Below are 24,518 nucleotides of genomic sequence, written 5' to 3'. Positions count from 1 at the left end.
TTTTTTTTTAAGAAAAAAAAAGAAAAAAAAAAGTTCTGTAGCAAATCTGGTAGTGGTCTCGTCGATTTTGCTTTTCCAGCCACGAAGCCCGATCATTGTGATTTCATGTGCCTTCGAAGTTCGAACCCTGAGAGGGGCGCAGCCTGGGTCAACTCTAGGATGACCAAACGTCCGTTTTTGTCTGGACGTGTCCTCCTTTTGGGGACAAAAATCCCACCGTGGCACATGTCCATTTCCTTATTTTATACAAGAGGCCTGTCTTTGCCAAAGTCATAAGAAGATTCTGCATCATCATTACAATAAATGTATTTTACAACGCTGAACTATATTTACAATTTAAAAGGTACTTGTGGATGGACTTGTAATGATTCTGGTTTAAATCACGAGGGCACACTGCTTGCCTGGTCTTGTGTTCCCATTTACTTGAAGGCGGCTGAAAGAGGAGGAATGACAAAATGGCAAAATGAAAACTTATGTTTTACAGACAACCTCAAGAATAAATCTACACGTGCCCGTTCTGACGGGATTCATGCAGGGCAGACTGTTTGGTGTGCAAAGTTGTCACGTACATCTCCGTCGGCAATACAGGGGCCCGTGATTTGGACTGTCATACAAGTCCAACTACCCGGCAAGGAATATAATAATAATAATAATAATAATTAATAAAATTACTGCTGCATGGAGAGCCTTTGCATTTCACATTGTTAAACAAGGCGCTGACTGTCATTCTGAACTATACTTTTTTTTTTTTTGCTATTTCTCCATATAATGCTAATGTAGAGATTTTCACTGTTGCAGTCAGTGTGGACTCACTGAAGAGACTTCTGTTTACTTCGTACAACTTCAAGCACATGCCATACAAAGAGTTTAATTTCCACTTGACTGGAAACTGAAAGACCTACATCAGTGGTTCTCAAATCGGGGTGTGCGAACCCCTGTGGGTACGTGGGATTCTAAAGGGAACCCCCCCACCAAAAACATCACCGACGTGGCGTTTTCCTCCATTCGCCCCTCTATGACAAATTTAAGTCATTCTGCTCTCCCAGCACCAGCCCCTCCCAACCCAAGAAAACGGTGGTGCTCACTCTATGATGTCATCAGGTGCTGACCCACCCCCGCACCACTTATGCGGACTAACCACAGCCACTTTCTGAGACCTCCATACTCACAGGATAGTGATAAAAGTAGCCTTATCAGTAAACATTCTGTCCATATGAATTCAAAGCAATCCTTCACATTTGCTATCCCAAAGTGCAATGACAACTGACCTTCCTAAAACAATGATTTATCTGGAAACTAGTTTAAAACTTACCGGCGAATGAGGTTTTCATCATATGTACAGTATGTTCGGATAGCCTACGTGCCATCATTCACTGGAAAAACATTTATTTCAGCCTCGCTCACATTTACGATCACCGTGCAGGAGACGGAGAGACCTGTCAATCAAATGGAGTGGCATTGGCACCCATGCATTAGCAATAAAGTCCTCGGCATGACCCACCCTAGTCATTCTCTGATTGGCGGATCAGTCCTCATGCCTTTAATTAACCAATAAGACACTGAGTGGAGGCCAGTCAGAGGCAGCGGAGGGTGGCTCATGGGTGAATGGTGCACATCAAGGGGGATTGAGAAGTGGATAGCGGATTTAGAAGTTGGTAGGCACAAAACTGACTGACAATTAAGTGGGTATATGCAGTACATCCACGTATACCCTCGACAACACCACTGGTTAAAATACAATCGTAAAATTAGGTGGTTAAGGCCTTTTGCGTTTCGGTCCATTGGCGATGATATTGGTCAAGTGGACACTGAACTGACATCAGCAGAAACTTGAAGCCATCGAAACAATACGTTGTCGGATGTACAATTAACAACAGTCAAAACGTTTCAATGGTTTTATTGGTTAATTCTTGTGACAATTGAAAATGCTACACGAGGAAACCCACATAAACCAGCATACCCACCTGAGGTCAGCTCGTCCCCTCTCACACCCTCGCTCTCTCCCTCTCAAACACACACACGCACACACACACACACACACCCACACACACCTCGCTGACCTCAATCCATATCTTACCTGAATCTGGCCATCCTCTACCCTTCCAGACTTACCAAGGGATGCAACTTGTCAAGGTTGATGTACAATTACAGGGCTAAAAAAAAAAAAAAAACATCGATTTCTGAACTGTCGTTCAAAAAAAAAAAAAAAAAAAAAAAAAAAAAAAGTTTTAGTTATTACTGTGACCTTACAATGTAATAGAAAAACTCCAACATTGGGTCAAAGGGTTGGTCATGGACAGCTTGGGAGGGAGGCTTCATTTTATCGGTACTGAATGAATTCCAAGGAGGTTGCTTTCAACCAGCATTCATGCATGTACAACAAAGTAACAAGACCAGCGTGAATTTGACATGGACAAATAAGCCAAAAGTTATAAAACGACAAAAGAGGGATGGGTTGAAAAGAAAAGGAAATAATTATGCTTTTCAATGATCTGTTGTAATTTGTGGCAAAGTAGGTACATTTTTAAAGAAACATCAGAAAAGCTAAAGCCAGCTCCCATGCTGCACATGACACTTTACAGTCATCTGAGCTAGACGTCACAATTATTCCTCCTCATTTGGAACTCTCATTGTACCTGCGTGTGTAGATGGAAGAGGAGCACTGGTACACAATTAATTACAGAGTTAAGACTTATTTTCGGGTAAGGGTGATGTTAAAGCATTCTACATCAAAAGTTCACATTCCCTAAAAAAAAACTCAAATAAAAATGACAAAAGCACACACTCGAGTATTAAGTGTAGCGGTCAAGAAAAGAAAGAGTGAGGCAAGGAGAAATCAGATCCATCAAGGTCTATCTGTTTGTTCTTCCTTGCCAGGAGTGAAGCTTTGGACCTTCAGATGGGTTGCAAGTTTAAACGTGAGGTTGTACCACTTTTTCTCTTCCTTCGTTCAGCACTTCCAAAATGAAGCGAGCAGCCGACATGGGAGGACTGGGGTTGATAAGGAGCAGAGCTTGGATGGGGATGATCATTCAGTGGCCTTGAGGGAAAAGGAGAGCTTCGGTCTGGACTTGCCCTTGCCAAGGATGATTTTCTGCTCCTCCTTCTGCTGCTTCTGTCGGTCCTGCTCCAGTCTCATGCGTTCCTCGTGAATTTTTCTTTGCTCCTCCACAATGCGTAACTGTTCTTCAGCCTGACAGAAAAAAAAAAATCATATAGTCACAAGTTGGAAACCATTAAGACAGACAAGCGCGCAACTCAAAAATAAATATTGCATATACATTTGAAAACAGAAGTTTCGTTTACATATGTGACCGCTCTAGCAAAAGGGTCCTCATGTCAAAAAAAAAAAAAAAATTTAAAAATTCTAAATGGAGATATTCATATATTGAAATTCTGCACTTAATTCCCTTTATAATGATATACAGGGTGATTTAAAAAGAATGACAATATTTTATGATCAAATATTCTATGAAGGAAAAATAGCAAAAAAAGAACACAAAAGTATTCTATTAACAGTCAAGTTTTATTTCACATCATTGAGTGTGCAAACATGGTTATGTGCTCTTCAGCGGGGGTAATAGGGTAACACTGAGGCCAGAAGACGTGACCACTGTCAAAGTCGAGCCACGAGTAAGTTAAAACAACCCCCCCCCCATTAAAAAAAAAACAAAAAAAAAACACGCTTCCGGATCACGCAACTAGCGTCACGTGAAAATATCCAAACTTGATGCAACAGTCCAAATCGCCCGTTGCCCCTTTTCCCCATTTTCCATTTGTGCACAAAATCAGAAGTCAAGTCGTTTTCCGTTTTCTTCATTTTGGTTTTTGGAACAAATATTGAGAAAACAAGTTTTTTGTTTATGTATTTCCTGTTTTGTTTTGGAAAAACGACTGAATGAATGATACACAAATTTACATGGCTTTACATTGTCCCACATATTTGATTCTCAAAACCATGTCAACTTGTATTGGTTTCAAACATGTCGAAGTGCACCAAAAGCATACAGCATCTACAATGTAATAAACAATATTGACAATGACCAACCTGAGATGAACTACAGTTCTCAAAACAATGTACATAACAATCATATACATACATACATTATTATTTTTATTATTATTTTAAACTTCCTTACGCTAAATGTTTTAAAGTTTTATGAATAATGTTTTAATATTGTCATTGTATGTTCTTTCTAGTAAATTTTGTACCCTATTTTCATTTATTTTTCTTCCTGTGAATGTTAACTAGTTTGTTGATGCTTATGTGTTGCTTTTCCTTGCGTGAAGCACATTGAGTTGCCTTGTGTATGAAATGTGCTATACAAATAAACTTGCCTTGCCTTGGCTATACAACTATATTCGCTCCCAAAGTCCCCAACTTTATATCTTTTTTTGCAAACTTTAGCCGGCTACCTCATCCAACCAGCTGGAAAAGTCGGGAATTTCGAGTCAGTTCTTGTTGGACTGGCATTTACCTATTTTCTTACAAATTGACTGTCCACAGTTTCCGTTCTGACGCGCTAAAAATAATTGTCCACACTCCCCGTTCAGACAAACTAACTGCAATATCTTAGCCGAAAGTCGGGAACGTAAACTTGCAATGTATGTTTCCCGGTAGTGGACAGAGTACAGAGTCACCTTCGATTAGCTTTACTCGCTAGCGTTACATTGCCAGAGTCGTACAGTGCGTTCACACCTCTGGACGGGGCCGCTTCCTTGACATTCGCACACACCAGAGATAGAGGCTTTGCTTTGCTTCACTTACTTACATTATGGCAAAAGTCCTCTCAGAAAAAGAAAACATTTCAGCATCGCAATTAACTGGCCACCACTGTGCTAATGATGCTTTGGCTAATATCAATAGTGATGTCTTCTGTTGTTTTTGTACACAGTTCAACAAATGTAACAAAAACAAATAAGTGAATACATACCAACCCAGGTCTGCCAAGTTCATCATTCACCACCCTGCCAATTTGTTTGTTTTTGTCCCGGTAGTGTTAGCTTAACATGTTGAGCTCGGGGTGTCCGCAGACAGCAACAACGATAATTCCTCCCCCTCCTGTTGTCGAATCTCGCGGCAAAACAAGCCGCGGCTCGTCAAATCTCACCAACCGTCTCATTTGCACCGCCCCACGTACCTCCACTCCCGCCCGCCTGAACTACAATGCAAACACACCCCCTCAAATGTCTCCTCCACTTTGAGCACGCAAATAATAGAAAACGCAACATGCACATTTTTTGTTCTTTTTCTTTCTTTCTACAGAGCAGACACTTCTCGGAATGTAAGGAGCGGATGTAAGAATTTTAGACTTGGGTAAATTAAATTTTAGACCTAGGATGAAAATATGGCTGTTTTTTTTTTAAGACATTTAAGGCCTAAAATTTAACTTTCTGAATTTTAGACTTTTGAAGCCTTTTTTTTTTTTTTTTTTTTTTTTAAGAACCCGCGGGAACCCTGTTATTGCTGCTGGAAATGTATATTTCCCAGAGGGAGCCATCCCAAAGGGATCAAAATAAAGTCAAGTCTAAGTCTAAGGGGCTCGACACACGGGAGGCGACGTTGCTCGCTCTCCATTAATTTCCTATGGAAGCAAGGCGACAAGGCGAGAATCGCCTTCCTCCCTCTCCCTCGGCGACACCCGATATTTGTGCATGTGAAAATTACGCGCGTACACGTAGATGTGCATGCGTAGGTCCGCGACGCGATACTAGAAAGTTGAAACATGTTCAACTTTTGTCGCATCGCTGAGTCTTCAACCAATCAACGAAGATTTCATTGACGAGCCAATAAACACAGGGCATGCTCGACAGTGCGATACATGGCAAACTGGGAGGATCTAATTTTAGCAGTGTACGACCATCTAGGTTTATGTACTTCATGCAATGACTTCCGTGACGTGGACACTTAGCAACAATTGTTCAGTTAATTCCAGTAATATATTGTGAACCTTCATCCTCGAACTATGTAGTGGAACGTCCGTTTACAATGATTTCCTCCAATTTAATAGCCAATCAAATCAGTTGTCAACAAGCTGCGCTAGAGGGTGACTGCCGCCGTCGCAACTTCTTGTCGCCTCCCATGTGTGCAGTTTGACATGGGAGGCGACGTGATATGTAATTCGCTGTCGCTTGTCGCCTACCGTGTGTTGAGCCCCTTAGTCTAAGTCTAAGTCTAATCTTAAAAAGGCATAGTAATCTTTAGCGGTTTAAAAAAAAATCGATTCGGCGATATATCGCGATACTACATCGCGCGATTCTCGAATCGATTCAATAATCGGCAGAATAGATTTTATTTTATTTTTTTAGGATTCACACCTTGAGCATGGAAGAATGTTATATGAACGGAACATTAAGCCTTAATATTTTATTTTAATGCTGTTCAAACATGAAACAGATTACAACCTCTATAAGACTGAAATTTCAGATAAATAAATAATACATTTTCATATAAATCTTACACTCTACAAGCTTACTGATTAGTATTTTCTAAATTTGAATGAAAAAAAATCGCAACAATCGACGTATAAATTCGTATCGGGATTAATCGGTATCGAATCGAATCGTGACCTGTGAATCGTGATACGAATCGAATCGTCAGGTACTAGGCAATTCACACCCCTAGTAATCTTAACGGATGGAAATGTATGACTTTGAATAACTGTCTAAAAATAATACTTCCCTCATAATGTTTTTTAACAAATAGCATTAATTTTGGTAATCCGAATTGACCCAAAAGTTTAGTCTGACCTCATGTCAAAAAGTGGGGGTGGTGGAGCATATATGCCTTTTTATATATGCCTTAAATAGTGTATGTTAACTTCTGATTTCAATCATACTGGAAGTGTGAAACTATCAATTTATCTATGAGGACAACAAAATCAAAAGAAAATGTTAACTTAATACATACCAGCTTTGCCTGGGCCTCCGCCATCTTACGGTTATTCTCCTCCAAGATTTTTTCAAGCTCCTCCCGCTTAGATTTTTCTTCCTCCTAGATGGGTGACACAATGTCATGTTAGCGCACAAACAAGCTACAGCTGCACAATACCTTGCACATTCTCATACACCAGACATACATGCACACGCTCATTTCATTTATTACACCACAGAGGAGTCCCCCAGTCCCCCGCCCACCCCCACCGCCCACTTTGCAGCCACCCTAAATTGTTCTAACTTTAGAGTGGGGTCACAAAGGGAACCCTTCCCCCTCCTGCTCCAGCTTTTATATTTCTAGAAAGAATAGGGGTTTAGCCTCATCAGGAGCATTCTGTAGTATTGTGAAATAATTAACACTTTAAAGAATTCAGTAGGGATGCACTCTTCACTCAAAGAACAAGTATAAATGACAGACAATCTAGAAGAATATACAGTAAATGTCCTAAGCAAGAAAAATACATTAAAATAGGGAATAGTTTTGGCTCACCAATGCATGTATACCTACGTATTTTCCTTGCATGTGTACCTACACAACTGATGAAAGCATTCCGCATATAACAGTATATTTACTGTCTCGTCCGGACTGTGTGGCCCCTGCAGAGAGAGAAACGCTCCTGGGGTGGGTGTGTTGGTATGGGGAACTCTGCCAGACCGCACTCGCGGTACTCCTCTTTATAACGGATTTCTGCACTGCTGAGCCTGCAGCCACAGCTCACATTTCATATACTACACACCCCGGATGACAGTAGAGTGAAGGAGAGTACAGCACAACATGTTTGTGTGTGTTCAAGACGAACCGGACCACGGTAACACTTACAGAACAGGACAAATCACAGCTGAGCTGAAAGGCTGCAGGCCAGCTCAGGTCAAGTGCTAGTTTGGAAGGTGGTTACAATAACAATAGCAATCTTTACAAACATCCCTATAGAGGAAGCAAGTCATGAGTAAAACACAGTACATTTGCTCTTCTTAAAAGGAAAAATAACTCATCTGTGTTATAAACAAGAACTAAAAGCTAATTGTCATACAGGAAACAATTTATTGGTATCAAATAGAACAAGACACATTCTAAAAAGGACTTCAAACTAAATCAGGTTTGTCAAGAAAACCCGGACAGAACAAATGTTCGGTTGAAAAAAAAGAAAAAAAAAGAAGAAGAATTACAAAATAATACATTTGAGTACAGTGGTGGGGAATCTGGACCAATAAGCCCTGCGGTGTGAACACTCAGGCTGACTTCGTTCTAGATCAATATGTGGTTGGTTGCGTTTGTGTGCGTGCGTGCGTGTACTGAATAAGTCCAAGTAACGAAGATGGTGCATAGCCTACAAGATGTAGCTGACCACTCTGTTCCCTGCGCAAGAAGAGGTCATTAGGCTCATATGATTTTTTTATTGTAAAAGCAACACTCCTTAACACTGCATGTGATGGTTAGACAGAATAGACACATAGCACTCAACTTTTAACAAATTTTCACATCTATATCATGATATTGATTTTTAAGATAAGCCTGTCTACTTCCTAATCATGGGCATTTTCCAAATGCTGGTAAAGAAACTGTAATACAGTACTGTTGTATCTAACTTGACACATTATTACATATGCAAAAAGAAAGGTTAACTAATTTAGAAGATAAATGGATGATGAGCCGTCTGTTTTCCAATTCATGCTATTGTAGAATTATGTAAAATAATTTTTTCAAGTACCGTAAAATCCTGTGTATAATACGCACCCGTAAATAAAACCCCCATGTTTTTAATGCTCCCATAACACAGTAACTATACATTATGAAACATTATGGTTTCCTAAGGAGTTAAATTAGAGTCAAAAGTTTTGTACTTGAAAAAATAAAACTTGAAACTGAAAATTGTTGTGTTGATCTTGAATTTCACAAAATATAAAAAGGAAGGTCAGGAAGGACTTGATCTTGCGTCCTCAGTACTGGGAGGTGGAAGTGCTAACCAGTCAACTACCGTGCCGCCCTGGGCAATCACTAATCACACAAACTTTAAATTAACAAACAAATTTTGACGTCCCGAGTACATAACAGTTGTTACTTACTTACAACCCCTAAACAGCAACACTCAACAATAAATGCAAAACAGTTTGTTACACCATCAAATCTAATGTTTCTATTAGTGTTGTTCCGATACCGATACTGGTATCGGCAGAGGTGCCGATACGGCATTAAAACAGTGGTATCGGTATTGGTGAGTACTCACAAGTAACATGCCGATACCATTAATTTCAACACTAATATAGGATTTTGGATGCAGCATCTTGCTCATGCACAACATTCACTGATATGTGACATGTTCACTGCATGCCGATCTAAGAAATCCTATTGCCCCTTGAATGCTCTGAACCAATGGTAGGACAGCTTTTTCATGTTGAGGGAAAAAAAAACAAAACTTAGATATCGGTATGGTATCGGTATCGGCCGATACTATAAAGCTAGGTATCGGAATCGGTATCGGGTGCTAAAAACGGTATCGGAACAACACTAGTTTCTATAGCCTGTTCAACATGACACGGCACTTGATTGCGTGTCTTAGATTACTAAATAGCGTTCACGGGTAAGTTTGTATTACGGCAGTTTATTACCCATAGTACCTGAAAGAGGCTTAACGTACATAACTGCTTTCACAGGCAAAAATTTCAGCGTTGCAATCACCCCCCCTAAACTTTAAAGCGCCAAGATTGGCTTAAATGGTAAAAAGGGGCGGCACGGTAGTCTAGTGGTTAGCACGTCCGCTTCCCAGTTCTGAGGTCTCCGGTTCGAGTCCAGGCTCGGACCTTCCTGGGTGGAGTTTGCATGTTCTCCCCGTGCCTGCGTGGGTCTTCTCCGGGTACTCCGGTCTCCTCCCACATTCCAAAGACATGCATGGCAGGTTAATTGGGCGCTCCGAATTGTCCCTAGGTGTGCGTGTGAGTGTGGATGGTTGTTCGTCTCTGTGTGCCCTGCGATTGGTTGGCAACCAGTCCAGGGTGTCCCCCGCCTACTGCCCAGAGCCAGCTGAGATAGGCGCCAGCAGCCCCCGCGACCCTTGTGAGGAATAAGCGGTCAAGAAAATGGATGGATGGATGGATGGATGGATGGTAAAAAGGGAGGCAACTATGGAGTTAAATTTGGGTCAAAAGTTTTGTACTTGAAAAAATAAAACTTGAAACTGAAAATTGTTGTGTTGATCTTGAATTTCACAAAATATAAAAACGTATTCAAAATAAAACTAAGCATGTGAAAAGTTTTTTCGGGTCAAAATTAATTTTGATTCAATTCGGGCCTGCCTTGGAATAAATTATTTATTTAGCCTCTTACCTGAGGCTTGAACGTGACTTCAGGACGAATTTGTGTTACTGACGTCTGGCCCAACAGTTTGATGCATTTATATTGCCATTGTTCACAAACTCCGAATAGAGGAGCATATCTTCGTTCCGGTAACAAATTCAAAATAAAAGTGCTACAATGCATTGATATACATATACTACTTGGTAAAGTAGGGTTTATTTTGAAATTGGTTTCTCACATCCCCGTGGACTGTCATGCATACTGCCATTAGCTTGACTACGACTATCTCAGCGGCTATCCGAGGCAGAAATGTCGTTTCAGCTCTACTATTAATAATCGTTTTTGTACGATTATGCCTATTTTGTAATCCTGGAGGGTAATAATCGAAATCGTAATTGAATTTCGTTTATTGCACAGCCCTAATTCAAATCATACAATTATCCTTCACATTTGACCCCAGATAGAAACTGGAAGACTGGCAGGCATGAGAAACTGAAAGACTCGCGTTGTCTGAGTCGTTCAGGTTCTCATGTGTGCCAGTCCCCAACCAGGGATGGATTCCCTGTATATAAGCAAAACGTTGGCGCTGCTGCGCTCGACTGACTGTGTGGGAACACTCGGCAGAAATGCTCCTACACAGACAGTCAAGCGGACCACTTACGGTAGTCGCGCAACATTTACAGATTTTTGGAACTGGGCGCACTATTACCCCTGGATTACACCGCATATGTGTGCGTTCCGGCGGCGCAGCCGATTCGTTTCCATTCTATCAGCTGCGTGTGCGCTGTAGATCGACTGCGGGTCAGCCATTTTCTATTTTTGCCGGACAACGCATCCGTCAAATGGCAAACTAGCACAGAACACATCGAGCGGGACAGGACGACCGACGCAGTTTCAAAATAAAATTCTGGTTACTTATCAATAAAATACTCACCAGATTCTATTTCACAATCATGTCAGCAAAACGTCATGATGCTTAACGTTCATTTCAATTCACTGTTTAAACACCAGTGAGCATGCACAAGGAGGGATTTATAATCAAGGTGGAAAGCAACAAAATTATATACACGGCACATCTTTTTATAAGGACAAAATAAAGAAGGATGCTGCATGGAACGTCATAGCAGAAGCTATGGGAGTGGACGGTGAGTTTAATCAAAGGGAAATCCACCTCTCTTTCTGCTTCTCTGTTGAGCACAGACTTTCTGTGTGTTTGTTGTTTTTTTTAATGCCACATTATCATTCGAGACACAGCGGGAAGTTGTCGGTGACGGAGCTACCGGACCGCAGTAGTGCACGGCCGGTGAGTGTTGTCCATAAAATTGATATGTCCGGAGCACGCAGTCAAGACGCAGTGGAGTGGAGACGCAACACATACGCATGCGGTGTAATCCCGGGGTTAGGCACACCACCGATTTTTGAGAAAATATAAGATTTTTAAGTGCGCCTTATAGTCGTGAAAATACGATATGCCCTCTCCATTTGGGACCATATTTTCGGGGAAAAAATGCCTATTATATACGGGATTTTACGGTACTATAAATAAACTGTAATTTTTGAATTATTAAATAGATAGTTTAAGCCCAGTGCACCCGAGGTGACATCGGCGCTCAGTCCCCAGCCACGCTCGGTATTTCGCCATCTGCGCCTCGTGTGAAGGGCATATGATGAGCGAGGAGGGCACTGCCCCATCGGCGCAGAGTATCAAACATGTTTGATGCTCAGGCGCCATCGGCTCTACCTGTGCACGGCACAGCGTAGTTCTACTATCCATGTTACATGCTCTCTCCATATATAGTAGCGCCCTAGTGAGTAAATTTTGGAACCTCTAATGTAGGGCTTACAAGACCATATTTCTTGAGAAGCAGCCCTCAGGTGTCTTCTTTTTTTTGGAGTAGTATCAAAATATACAGCAATATCGCTTTGGCTCGGAGGTCGTCATGTGAATGGTCACATGATCCCAAACACGTGATAAACGCCAACTACAAGCAGAGATGCCGACGGCGCCTAGTGTGCGTGAACAGCGCCATTGGTGCCTCGTGTGCGCCGGGCTTTAGTAGGCCAAGTATGTAAACAGATACATTTCTCTGGAGATTGTTTTCTACCTACACCACATTTAATACACTTTGTATTTTGGAGGCAAAATGTAATGACATTTGCTTAGGGTCCATTTTTCTAGCTCTCCAATATATATAAGATACGAATAATGCAAACGAACAAAATGATTACACAACTCTCAATTTAGCTTGATTAATTTCACGATGAAATTTAGCATGAAAGTAATAGTGTCTCTCCCTAGAAGGCCACTTCAATGGAATTGTAAAGTCATGTTTCCACTCAGTAGCTAAGCTTGCCAGTGTGGTTCAGAACAGAAAACCTGATTAAGACTTTGAATTCAACATTTTTGTAGATGGGCTGGTTATAATAGTTGTGGTATGTAAATAGCGTGCTATCAAAGCAGGACGACACGGTGTAACCCATCAGTGAATTCTATACAAAGAAGGATCCATGCAATGAGACAAAATATTTTTTGCGCACTCTCTCGCTCTGATAACTGGGATGGTTAATTGATATTCACCATCAAAAGTACTGTGCTGGAGGTGTGTGCCCCAGCAGTGGGGGTGCAAAAAAAAAAAAGATCTGTTAGACAGCCTTCACAATTTTGACATCAGAGGACAACGGAAGTGCAATATATCAAACTGAACCACAATGTAGAAGTTGGAAACAGGGCTCAACAGTCCCATTGGCAGTGAATACTGTAACCGGTTATAGACAGAACAGGACACTGGAAGAGAGGCCCTCCAAATACACATTCTCCACCAAGTCTCAGATGGAGAGGGTGACTCGAGGGTATGGTTGGGGTAGTAAAGATAGAAAAGAGGGGCTGCGTTCCAAACGACCGAGCGTTACCTCTCTGGCCTTTTGTGCTGCCAATTCAGCATGTCGCTGTTTTTCCAGCTCCTCCAGCAGCTGTCGTTCCATGATGCGCTTTGCCTCCTCGACGCGACGGAACACCTCCCGCTCAATCTCGTCCTTCCGCTTCTCAAGCTCCTCTTCCACCCGCTTGGCCACCAGCTCCTCCACTCGTCGAGCTGTCTCCTCTTCTATAAGCTTCTCCTCAATCTCCTGCTGGCGACTAGTGGACAGAGCAGCGTTAGTGAAAATGACTGATATATGACAAGAGAAAATTACATTTTTCTCAGAGGAAATCATGTGAATAGAAATACCCCATCCCAAGGTTACAATTTTGGCCATCATTAATTCTTCGTCTCCATCGCGCCCCCCCACCAACGATGACCGCCCCTGGCCAAAGAGCCCCGACAGACTGAGGCTCAATGTCGAGAGCAGCAGAGGCGACGGGAGGACGAGCAGCAGATCCAGCTATCCCATGACAGTCAAGGCGCTGGGCCTGCCTTGCTACCCCGAAGGGCTTTCGCGAGGCGGCAGCGTAGGGGCAGCTTCCGTGGGGCGGCGGCGAGGGCCCGCCTTGCTACCGAGCAAAAAGCAGCCAGTACCCGCTCTCTTGTGAAGTTCCACTGCCGCTGGCAGTGCCGAACGGCCACCGCGAGCCCGCGGGCAGAGACCTGCCTTACTACAGAGTGGCTTCCGAAGGCCAGTGAGCAAAAAGCAGCTAGTCCACGCTCTTTTGTGAAGGTCATCTGCTACCGAGTCGTCTCACTCACTCACTTCGACCGATTGTCGGCAAAACCGAGGTTTTTGGACATTATTCCTGTCAAGCAGGGTAAGAATGAATTTATATTATCGCATAGTTTCAATGTTTTGTTGGCATTTATAGTAAATAGTAAGTCAACAAACGTGTGCACGGCTGTGTTGAGTGATATCAGTCGCTCAGGCTGGAGGCGGCAAGCAAATCAGGTGGAGGTGGCCGCCTCGAAATTTTGTACATAGAAAAAACGCTGGTATGCCATAAAGCATTCAACACTTTTGTAGTTTTTTTTGTGTGGCAGTGTTCCTACCATCCTCGTCAAAGTTGCTTAGTGCCAGTAAAAATGATACAGACCGTCAGGCCTTGGCAAAATTAGCATTCAACTAGTTTTAAGTCGATGTTTCATCAGAACAGTTCTGAAAATATTAAGCTGGAAAAGTGCCTGAGTCAGGGCTCTACACTAACTTTTCCACTGGTAGCACTGGTGCGATTAACATTTTTGGTCGCACCATTTTTTGTGGAGGTACAGCATGACCTTAGGCATACACAACACGATATATTTGCAAAATATTTTATTGGAACATGAGGTTTGCCTGCAACAGCAGTGGCTATCAAAACAAATTAATAATTTCATATAACAACTCAGCACTTTTTTTCCCCCTACACCTGCTCCTCAGCTGATGTTCCCCTGCCCTTTTCATCTATATCATTTGAAGTGTCCAAGGCAAGCTTGCATTCCTCAGTGCGTGCAGATCAGCCATAACATTTCACGAGTGGCACGTCACGCCAACATTGAACCATATTTACAATTTAATATGGACCACCATGCATGAAATATTGCGATTCATGAGCGGCTTGCGAAGCTATTTCTGATTGGAGAGCTCTGCCGCTGGAGCTCTCATTCAAGTGAATGGGAACACACGACCAGCCAGCGTTGTGCACTCGCGATGTTTTTTTAAACAACAAATATTACAAATCTATCCACAAGTAACTTAAATTGTAAAACTATAGTTTAGAGTTGTTGTAAAACATTATTATATATTTATTGCATACTGTATTTTTATGACTTTGGTGAAGACCGGCGGGCACCTCTGCTTCACTTGCGTAAAACAAGGAAATGGCCATGTGCCACGGCGTTACTTGCTGCGTTGCTGTCGGCCAGGTGACAGGTGACGACACAAAACTTTAAGCCCCCTTTTCCAAAAACTAGGGATTTCCAACATTAAAATTGCTGTAACTTCGTCAATGTTTGAGTTACGTCCATGTATTATATATCATTTTAAAGGGAATTAGAAAATGCCATTTCTAGGGAAATTGCGTGCGAAGGCTGGAAGATTGAATGAAAAACTGTGGAATGACTTGGAATGATATTGAATGGCATGAAATGACCTGGAAAGAGCAAACCAGTTGAAAGTTGGAACGATTTGAATCATTGTATAATTAAAAATAATCAATAAATGACAGAATTACAGCAGAAAACCCCCAAAAGGGTCAGGGTTTGATGAATCAAGTAGAGATTGGAGGAAGGTGTTAAGAATCAAGGAGGGAATGGGTGACCTGGAAAGAGCTGAACAATTCAAAGTTGGAATGGTTTGAATTGGTGAATAAATGAAGAAATCACAGCAGAAAAACCCAAAATGGGGTAGGTTTGAAGAATCAAAGTAGGGAATGAAGTAAGGTCTTTAGATTCAAGGAGGGAATGAACAGAGGAATCATCCTGAAAGTGAAATGAAACAGTTAAACGTTTTGAATATCACGTTGAAATTCTGTAATTGTGTCATGTTGAATCTGCCATTGGGAATTAAAAAGAAATGTTTGGGTACAAAACAGGGAATGGTGGATAAGGCATGAATTTTGGGAATGTAAAAGAAAAAGCGCCAATTGCCTCACTATTTGGAATATTTTGAAATGATTATGCTGAATGTGCCATTGGGAATGTATGGGGAATATTTAGGTACAAAATTGTGAATTGAAGATTGTGGGAGGGGTTAGGGGCGGTAAATGTTGCACGCGTGTTCAGTGCCACTGGCAGGTAAAAGCTGAACAGTTGAAAGTTGGAACGGTTTGAATCAGTAAATAAATCTAGAAGTTGTAGTGGAAAACCAGAAAGGGGTAAGGTAGTAAATATCAAATAGGGTACAAAGTAAGGTGTGAAGAATCAAGTATGGAATGGATCTAATATTCATCCCTAAAGTGAAATGAATGAGTTAAATGTTACTTTGAAAGGATGTAGATGAGTAATGTTGAATCTGCTATTTGGAATGAATTTGGAATAGTAGGTTACAAAATAGGGAATTGCAGGTAAGGCGTGAATTTTGGAACTGGAAAAGATGGACGAGCTCATGGCGTGAATTGGTGGAATATGTTTAAGTTGGAACGAAGAGAATCAGATGAAAAATGTGGAAGTAAATGTGAAATGTACAATCTTCCATTAAGGAAAAAAATAAATAAATAAATAAAAAATCGGCTTGTGGCCTGACCTGGATGTTTTGCTCTGTTCAACAGTAAGTAGAAATGCCTTCCTGTTGCTGATGGGTCGGGCTACCCGCCATCTTACGTGTGTCTGGCCGGCGGCAATAACTTCATTAAAGCTCTTCTTTATTTAGCGATTTTGACGCGCACTGTTTTGTTACAAACATAAGACACGTCTTATGTTCGATGAAATGTTAATTTTCTCCCTTTTCAGTCTAAAGAGACCACAAACCACAAAGAAGCATCAACGCACCAAAAACCAACTTGGTCGGCTTTTATTCACAGCCCTAATTAAAAAATTTTAAAAAAGGATTAACCTACCACTGATTGTCACATCCACCGAAGTGGGGTGAAATTTGTTCTCCGCATTTGACCCATCCCCTGAGGGAGCGGTGAGCAGCAGGGGGCTGCGCTCGGGAATCATTTGGTGAAACATCAATTTTTGATGGAAATATTAAACAAAAAAAGTCTTACTTGGGGTTAAGGTTCACACAAGAATGTTATATTAATGCAAAATTAAGCCTTCATATTTTATTTTAATGCGGTTCAAACACGAAACAGATTGCAACCTGTTTGTTAAATACAGTGTTGGAAGTTTCTGTTAAATACATCATACACATCTTACAGTGTGCATGTACAATTTTAGTGATTAGTGTTTCTAAATTTGAGGTAAAAAAAATTTTTTTTTTAAATCGCAATGATCAGCTTACAGATTCATATCCGGATTAAGCGGTATCAAATCAAATTGTAACCTATGAATCGTGTTATGGCTCAAATCACCAGATACCAGGCAATTCACACCCCGAGTAGTCACCCATCATAGTTAGGGCGATACCACTTCTGCCTCAATTTGAGCCAGGAAAAACCCAGGTTCGTATTTGCGAATGGTCGCAACTTGGATGTTCGTAACTAGAGGACTACCTGTATTTATCTATCCATCCATCATCGTGACAATTTACTCCTCACAAGGGTCGCGGGGGGTGCTGGAACCTATCCCATCTGGCATCAGGCAGTAGGCAGGGTACACCCTGGAATGGTTGCCAGCCAATCGCAGGGCACACAGCCAACAACACTCACAAGCACATAGGGACAATTCCGTGTGCTCAATTAACCTGCCATGCATGTCTTTGGAATGTGGGAGCAGACCGGCGAAGCCCCACGCAGCTACCTGCATTTATTAAACTAAATTATATATATTAGAACATTGCTTTTTCATGTGTACATTACTAGCTTGGCAAAATCTAACAATGTTCGGAAAGTACAGAGCACACTCTAGTTGAGGACAGAATGTTGTCAAAGGTGAATGTTCTTCTTAAGGTCGACAACCAAGCCTTTCGTCGTCGCTTTTAAACCTCGGGGGTTCCATCAGTCTTCCGCTAAGCAGTAAACCTTTAAAACTTACTTCCTCGTCATTTTTTAACCTTTGCGATTGTGGGAAGCGTTGCTGCACCATCTAATACAGCAAAAGTTCGCCATATTTCTCCATTTCAGCCAAAGAAATGACACTAAGTCACTAACACCATGATAAAGTACCTTTTGCGATGTAAACAATAGCTGTGTTGCATCCAAAATGACATTACATCAACAATGACATCAATGATGATGTGGCTTACATGGGCCCTATTTCTGTCAATGCTGTTATGGACAAAAACTCAATATTGTTTGGTTGGGTTCCAATCGCGAACGAGAATCAAAGCTGATGTGCAAAAACAGTCGCGCCTCTTCCGTGGCACACACCCATATAAGATGGTTCTTCTTTTGTCTTTTTCCTTCTTTTTTTTTTTAACATTATTGTGTTTATACAGTATCATGTGCTTTATTAATATTAACTGCCTCCCCACAGTACCATGATAAATATTAGGGGTGTTAAAAAAAATCGATTCGGGATAATATCGCGATACTACATCGCGCGATTCTCGAATCGATTCAATAATCGGCAGAATCGATTTTTTATTTATTTTTATTTTTTTTTATTTTTTTTTTAGGATTCACACCTTGAGCATGGAAGAATGTTATATGAACGGCACATTAAGCCTTAATATTTTTATTTTAATGCTGTTCAAATGTGAAACAGATTGCAAACTGTTTGTGTACAGTGGCTCACGGTTATAAGCCTCAAGTTTTAGATAAATATATTCATACAAATCTTACAGTGTACATGTACAAATTTACTGATAGTATTTTCTAAATTTGAATGGAAAAAAATCGCAACAATCGACTTATAAATTCGTATCGGGATTAATCGGTATCGAATCGTGACCATTCGTATCGGGATTAATCAGTATCGAATCGAATCGTGACCTGTGAATCGTGATACGAATCGAATCGTCAGGTACTAGGCAATTCACACCCCTAATAAATATATTGTGACATTTGGATATGCTACATCCTAATCACTTGCTTTCCAACCATTTCAAAATGGTTTAAAATTAACAGAACTAGAAATTTTATTTTGATAACCTATTTAAATTAAAAGTGGACACCATCAACAACTTCAACACTGGTGAGAGAGAACCATGGAACTGCTGAAAAGATATATAATGCTTTAGGCAGTTGCTAACAATCACATTGCTCAATTCATTAAACCCTTCGACTCAGTACAAATAATTCAAAGTAGGGGAAAAAACGGATATATTACTGGTGCGATTAAAGAAATAGTTCATATTCCGGGGAATTACCACTAATCTGATGAATCTAAAATGTAAAAAAAACATTACGGAAATAAGGTTTAAACATAAAAGCGACGCGTAGTTGACCATGTATTTGAGGCCTTGTCTAGTATAGCCCTGTGCTAAAGGCTAGCGTTGTCAAAAGCACAAGGCAACTTAGCATGTTAGCTTACCATGTAGCAGAAAACGTTAGCGACGACCCGACTGTTTATTCAGGTCTTGTACAACATACTTACATTTTTCGTTGCCGTTCCATTTCAACTTTCCTTTCCTCCTCTTCCTTCCTCTGCTTTTCGTCGAGGGCATTCCTCTTGCTCAATGTCCTTCCAAAAATGTCAATGCGCTCCGGTGGAGATGCCGCTCTGTCCCTCCGAGAAGAGGTTGTAGCAGACCGGGAACGAGAACGAGAATCTCTGCGCCTGTTCCTCTTCGATTCTCGTGACTTGGAGCGCTTCTTTGATCTCTCCCTGTCTCTAGATCGTGACCGACTCCTTTTCTTGCTGTGCTTGCTGCTTTTGGAGTGTTTGGACCGGGATGAGCTTCGGCTTCGAGAGCGGCCCATGTTAATAACCACTAAACTCGTCAAGCGCCAACCAACCAGTAAAACATACAGCGTATGCGTGAACAATATCCGGCGTTGAGTACCAAACCCAAACGTTGTTTAAAATGAACAATCGTACCCACTTCAACAGTTGTATTTGAACAGAAATTGTCATTCGAAAGCTGTTTGCACCTTGCTAGCTTGTATCCAGCAAAGATGGCGATTTGACGAAAACTATTTTCCCATCATGCAAAGCGGATGGAGTTGGTTTTGATTCGCTATTCTCCGGGACTTCTTAACCAATGAACATGAACTGTCATTCTCTATTCCAGTGATTCCTTAAAGAGGAGCGTAACGGAGAAGTATCTATTATAAGGACACATTAACGCTCATTTTGTTATTACTGTATATTTGACCCAAAGAAAGTGTCAGCTAGGCTACAATCTTTCCTTGGCTGTATTATTTCGAATATTAGATCCTCTTCTCGAAATTTTGGTGTGATATTTGATTCAGAACTGAAGTTTGCTATCCATGTAAAAATGCTCATGCAATCATGCTACTTGCAAGACTGCAATGTTGCTAAAATCAGATGGGTTCTCCCATTTGAGGATACTGTATTTCTTAATTTACTTGCTTGAACAAGAATTCTTTGAACAAACTACAAGTAGTTCAAAATTCTGCTGCACGACTGCTTACTAGAAATAGTCAAATAACTCACATCACCCCGATTTTGGCATCTTTTTCTTTTTTTAAATTATATATCAGCTTAAAGGCCAAGGCACACATCTCGTGGGCACTACACACAACTGTTGATGAGGTGACATGAAATTGGTAACACAATAGTTTGAGGTAGCTTGGTTCAATTGAGGATGTGTGTGTCTTGGTGCATTGGTGTGACAACAGCAGCAGCACAGATGTGTTTTCCAGCTTTGTGTATTTAAAATAAATAAATAAATAATAATAATAAATAAAGGTATAAGTAAAACACTTCCGGTATCGATATCAGATCGGTATTACGATATTTGTTCTCAGGATTACTTGGTATCGGATCAAATCCAAAATCACTGGTATTGCTCATCCCTACTAAAGGTGATCGAGCTTTTGTTTTGTTGTTAAGGCACTGAGACTCTGGAACAGCATTCCTAACCATGTTCGAAATGCGGAGTCTCTAACATCTTTTAAGCCTATTTTGAACACTTGTTTTTTTGGGGGACTTGAGTTTTCTGATTACATTGTCTTCTCCGGGTACTCTGGTCTCCTCCCACATTCCAAAAGACATGCATGGCAGGTTAATTGGGGGCTCCGAATTGTCCCTAGGTGTGCTTGTGAGTGTGGATGGTTGTTCGTCTCTGTGTGCCCTGCGATTGGCTGGCAACCAGTCCAGGGTGTCCCCCGCCTACTGCCCAGAGCCAGCTGAGATAGGCGCCAGCAGCCCCCGCGACCCTTGTGAGGAATAAGCGGTCAAGAAAATGGATGGATGGATGGATGTTTTCATAAACAGAATTATTGACTGATTGGTATAGCAATACACTTGTTCAATAACATTTCTGCTCATGGTGTCATCGCTCAGTATTTTACTTTTTTTTTTTAATATAAATTTCAGGCGTACTTGTGGTAATTGCCAGCAAATGCCTACAGCTGTAGAATGTGTTTGCTGCCATGAAATTCAAGAAGTAGTGACTACGTCTACAAGGAGAGGAACACTTCAATCAGGTACTGGACTGCATCACTGATCATCCTGGATTCAATGCTGTGTGCCTGAACCCATATGGATTATAGGTGGCATGGATGACCTACAAGCAGCAGTACAAAGGCAAGGCATTTGATGGGCCACAGGATGCCAAGTATAGACATATTGCCGACAGACAATTGGTGCGCTGGTGCTGGAAGTTTCTTGGTCTGGACAACCGTGTTCTGCTCCCAGCATGTTGCAATGTCTTGTATCAGGGCACATTTTCCACCACCAGGAGAAGAGGAGTCAGCTGTCAAAGGGTTTCGTGTTTCACAGAGAAATGTTCCAGAACTGTGATTTGTACTGGTTGCATCATAATAAGAATAAACAAATGAGGACAACTTAATACAAGGAATATGATTCTTTATTTCCTGAGGAATCTCGTATGGTGCTCAGCAATAACATTTGACTTGTCCGGTCTGTTCACTGCTGCTGTAAGAAATTGTGGCTCGACTACCACATCATTCGGTTTTGTACTTATTTGGAACGTCAATCACTTTCATCGCCTCTGAAAGGCAGTCATTCACATAGTCTACAAAAAAATAAATAAATTGGGATGATAAATATTTGGGTGACATATGGGTTACACTCAGTAATGCATCTGCCTGGAATTGTTTTTGTTTCATAACTTACCATAAGTTTCATCCACCAATATCTTTCTCAGAGAATAGCCACCACTCTTATATTTGGGATAAACGATGCAGTAGGAGTGTATTCCTTCCTTCGTCACTTTCTGTGGTCTCCCAGCATTTTCATTATAATGCATAGCAGCGAGAATGATTCTGGAATTGAACAAAAATTGCCTTATAAAGAAATTGTCACATTGTGATGAAATAGCTTTATATCTCTAAGTTCTACATTTCCTCCTTATGTTCTACTAGTCATGGACAAATCACACTTGAAGAAGCACATTATATATATATATATATATATGTATATATATATATATATATATATATATATATATATATGTATATATATATATATATATGGTTTTTTTTCGATTCTTTGAGATGGCATTTTTGGTTGAACAGATGCAGTGGAAATTTAATAAATTTCCATTGCACTAGCTGTTATGTTTAAGCCATGAGCACCATCTAGAGGAGCCTCAAAGCAAGTGCTTCATTACGTTACTTTCCCCCCTCATCACCACTATAGTCTCCATTTCATACATATCAAAGTTTTCTTAAACGCACCTGCTTTTCATTCCTTTGTACGAGAAGTTGTACATCTTTGGGGCAAAGTGATTCACCACACTGTGAAAAGCTTACACACCACTGGTCTGTCCGAGGTGAGACATCTTCATGACATCGTTGACAAACACGGTATTTGTCAGGAGTTCCACCACTGCGACATTGACTTCAGTACCTTCAAATGAATTTCATTTCCTTAGTTTGTTATAAATGTTAGTTGGCGTGTGACAGATGTTTGGTTGTTCTACAGATACAAGGTATTACAATATTTATATTTTCAGGTTAAACTAGCAACAACTCTAAGAATAAAAATATAAATAATACCTGGTAAGTACATAGTGACAAAAACAACTCCGCCTAACTTACTTTTATCCACACTATGTGGTGGCATAACTTCATCATCTTGGCTGTTTGAACAGGATTGATCCTGCAATAACTGACCCTCGTAATCAGCCATTTCTTGTTCAGAGGCAGCTGCAGAGGTGATAGCCTCAGCTACGGCTCGCTTCCTTTCTCGGTTAGCTGCTGCTGCACGCTGGGCAGGTGGATTTTGAATCTGCTGCTGGTCTTGTGGAGGCAGGTGAATTGTTGGGACAGCAGTTGTATTGAGCAATAACCTGCAGAAACATAAGGTGACACTAAAAATATGCGTCGCTCATAAAACCTATAAAACCTACAGGCAAAAATAAAAAAATAAAAAAAATAAAAAACAACTATCACATTTCATCTAACCCTGCCTTACCAAATATTTAATTATTTAATGACTCATAAAATGCAGTAAGATTGACATATGATTGGAAGTTTTTCAAAAGGACGTGTCATGTTCTTTGATCAACAAAGCAATGCTGCCAACCTATTGAAATTTACTTTCAGAACAATTTGTCTCACTGCCATTATTACTCATCGTTGATATGAATAGCACCGAGACGTTAGCTTTCGGTTCACGTCGCTAGTTTCTACTGTTCATTCCACAACTGTTGGAAGCTCTGCTTTGTCAAAGTCATCAGTGATCTATCCATAAATTCCACGTTTTTTTCTAAATAATTGTAATCATACTTACTTTTTTTGCAAATCCATTATCATAAGCAGACCGGTTGAGGAAGCAGGCATCTTCGAAGTGTTTGTAACAGAGAACACTCCTCGACGATGGCGTGAAATTCATTCGCTTCGTGCGAATGAAAGTTGACCATTTACGTGCCCTGTTATCTTTTGGCCACTCATACAACTTTTCTTTAGCTTGAGAACAATACATCACCACACATCGCCGGGTCATCTTACCGAGTAGCAATGCAAACAATGCAGTTCAATGGCCGACTTCTCTCGCGACTTCCCGGTGTGACGTCATTTCCGAAAATTTCCGAAGATTGTCGAAGAAAAGCATTTTCGTTGTCAAGGGCGTTGCTATGGGTTAAACTAAGAACCTGAAAGGGTTGCATCAAAAAAAAAAACGAAAATATGCTTACAATGGTTTAGCCATTGGTATTACTCAAAAACATGGTTGGCCAACCTTACTTCACATTTGGTCTTTAAGTGCAATTTGGCATATTCTTTTACAGTAATATACCCATTTTATAAAAATTATGAAGGTTTGAACATTGTCAATGTTTGAACAAGAGAGAAATGTGAGAACATGTAAATGCCTCAATGAGAAAAGTGTATAAATTGTGCGGTCGGGGATTTTAGAGCCTTAAAACATTTATAAAAGTTGTAAAACATAAAGCTAACTACTTCGCGGATTTCATTTATTGCAGGTATTTTTTGGAACCTAACCCCAGCGGAAAACGAGGGAACACTGTATATACATATATATATATATATATATGGAGAGAGAGAGAGAGAGAGAGAGAGAGAGAGAGAGAGAGAGAGAGAGAGAGAGAGAGAGAGAGAGAGAGAGAGAGAGAGAGAGAGAAACAACTCAACTCAACTCAAAATGTCAAACACAACTTTAAGCCATTAATACCTTATTTTACACATGGAACACGTATAAGATAAGAATGTTTTTGCCTTATATTGCAC

At 40.8% G+C, this 24,518-nt stretch overlaps 1 protein-coding gene and 1 long non-coding RNA gene across 4 annotated transcripts; both read right to left on the bottom strand.

The window, feature by feature from the left end:
- Positions 1 to 1,881: 1,881 nt before the first annotated feature.
- Positions 1,882 to 19,836, bottom strand: LOC144030159 (arginine and glutamate-rich protein 1-B-like). Of its 2 annotated transcripts, XM_077536189.1 has the most exons (4): positions 19,273 to 19,831; positions 13,139 to 13,364; positions 6,911 to 6,994; positions 1,882 to 3,193 (listed from the first exon to the last, which is right to left on the bottom strand). In XM_077536189.1, the coding sequence occupies exons 1-4, from the start codon at positions 19,596 to 19,598 to the stop codon at positions 3,029 to 3,031; spliced, it is 801 nt and encodes a 266-aa protein (XP_077392315.1). In that variant the 5' UTR covers positions 19,599 to 19,831; the 3' UTR covers positions 1,882 to 3,028. The 2 variants fall into 2 exon arrangements, with proteins under 2 accessions (XP_077392315.1, XP_077392316.1); XM_077536190.1 differs by lacking the exon at positions 1,882 to 3,193 and having other exon boundaries at positions 6,942 to 7,533; positions 19,273 to 19,836.
- Positions 19,837 to 21,655: 1,819 nt separating this feature from the next.
- LOC144030599 (uncharacterized) lies at positions 21,656 to 23,928 on the bottom strand. 2 transcript variants are annotated; one of them, XR_013287298.1, is made up of 5 exons: positions 23,563 to 23,928; positions 22,869 to 23,119; positions 22,506 to 22,677; positions 21,943 to 22,091; positions 21,656 to 21,841 (listed from the first exon to the last, which is right to left on the bottom strand). It is a non-coding gene; the product is annotated as an uncharacterized LOC144030599 (long non-coding RNA). The 2 variants fall into 2 exon arrangements; XR_013287299.1 differs by having other exon boundaries at positions 22,944 to 23,119.
- Positions 23,929 to 24,518: the final 590 nt, after the last annotated feature.

The sequence above is a fragment of the Festucalex cinctus genome, chromosome 11, assembly GCF_051991245.1.
Source record: "Festucalex cinctus isolate MCC-2025b chromosome 11, RoL_Fcin_1.0, whole genome shotgun sequence".
NCBI lineage: Eukaryota > Metazoa > Chordata > Actinopteri > Syngnathiformes > Syngnathidae > Festucalex > Festucalex cinctus.
This window is presented reverse-complemented; position numbering and strand designations above follow the sequence as displayed.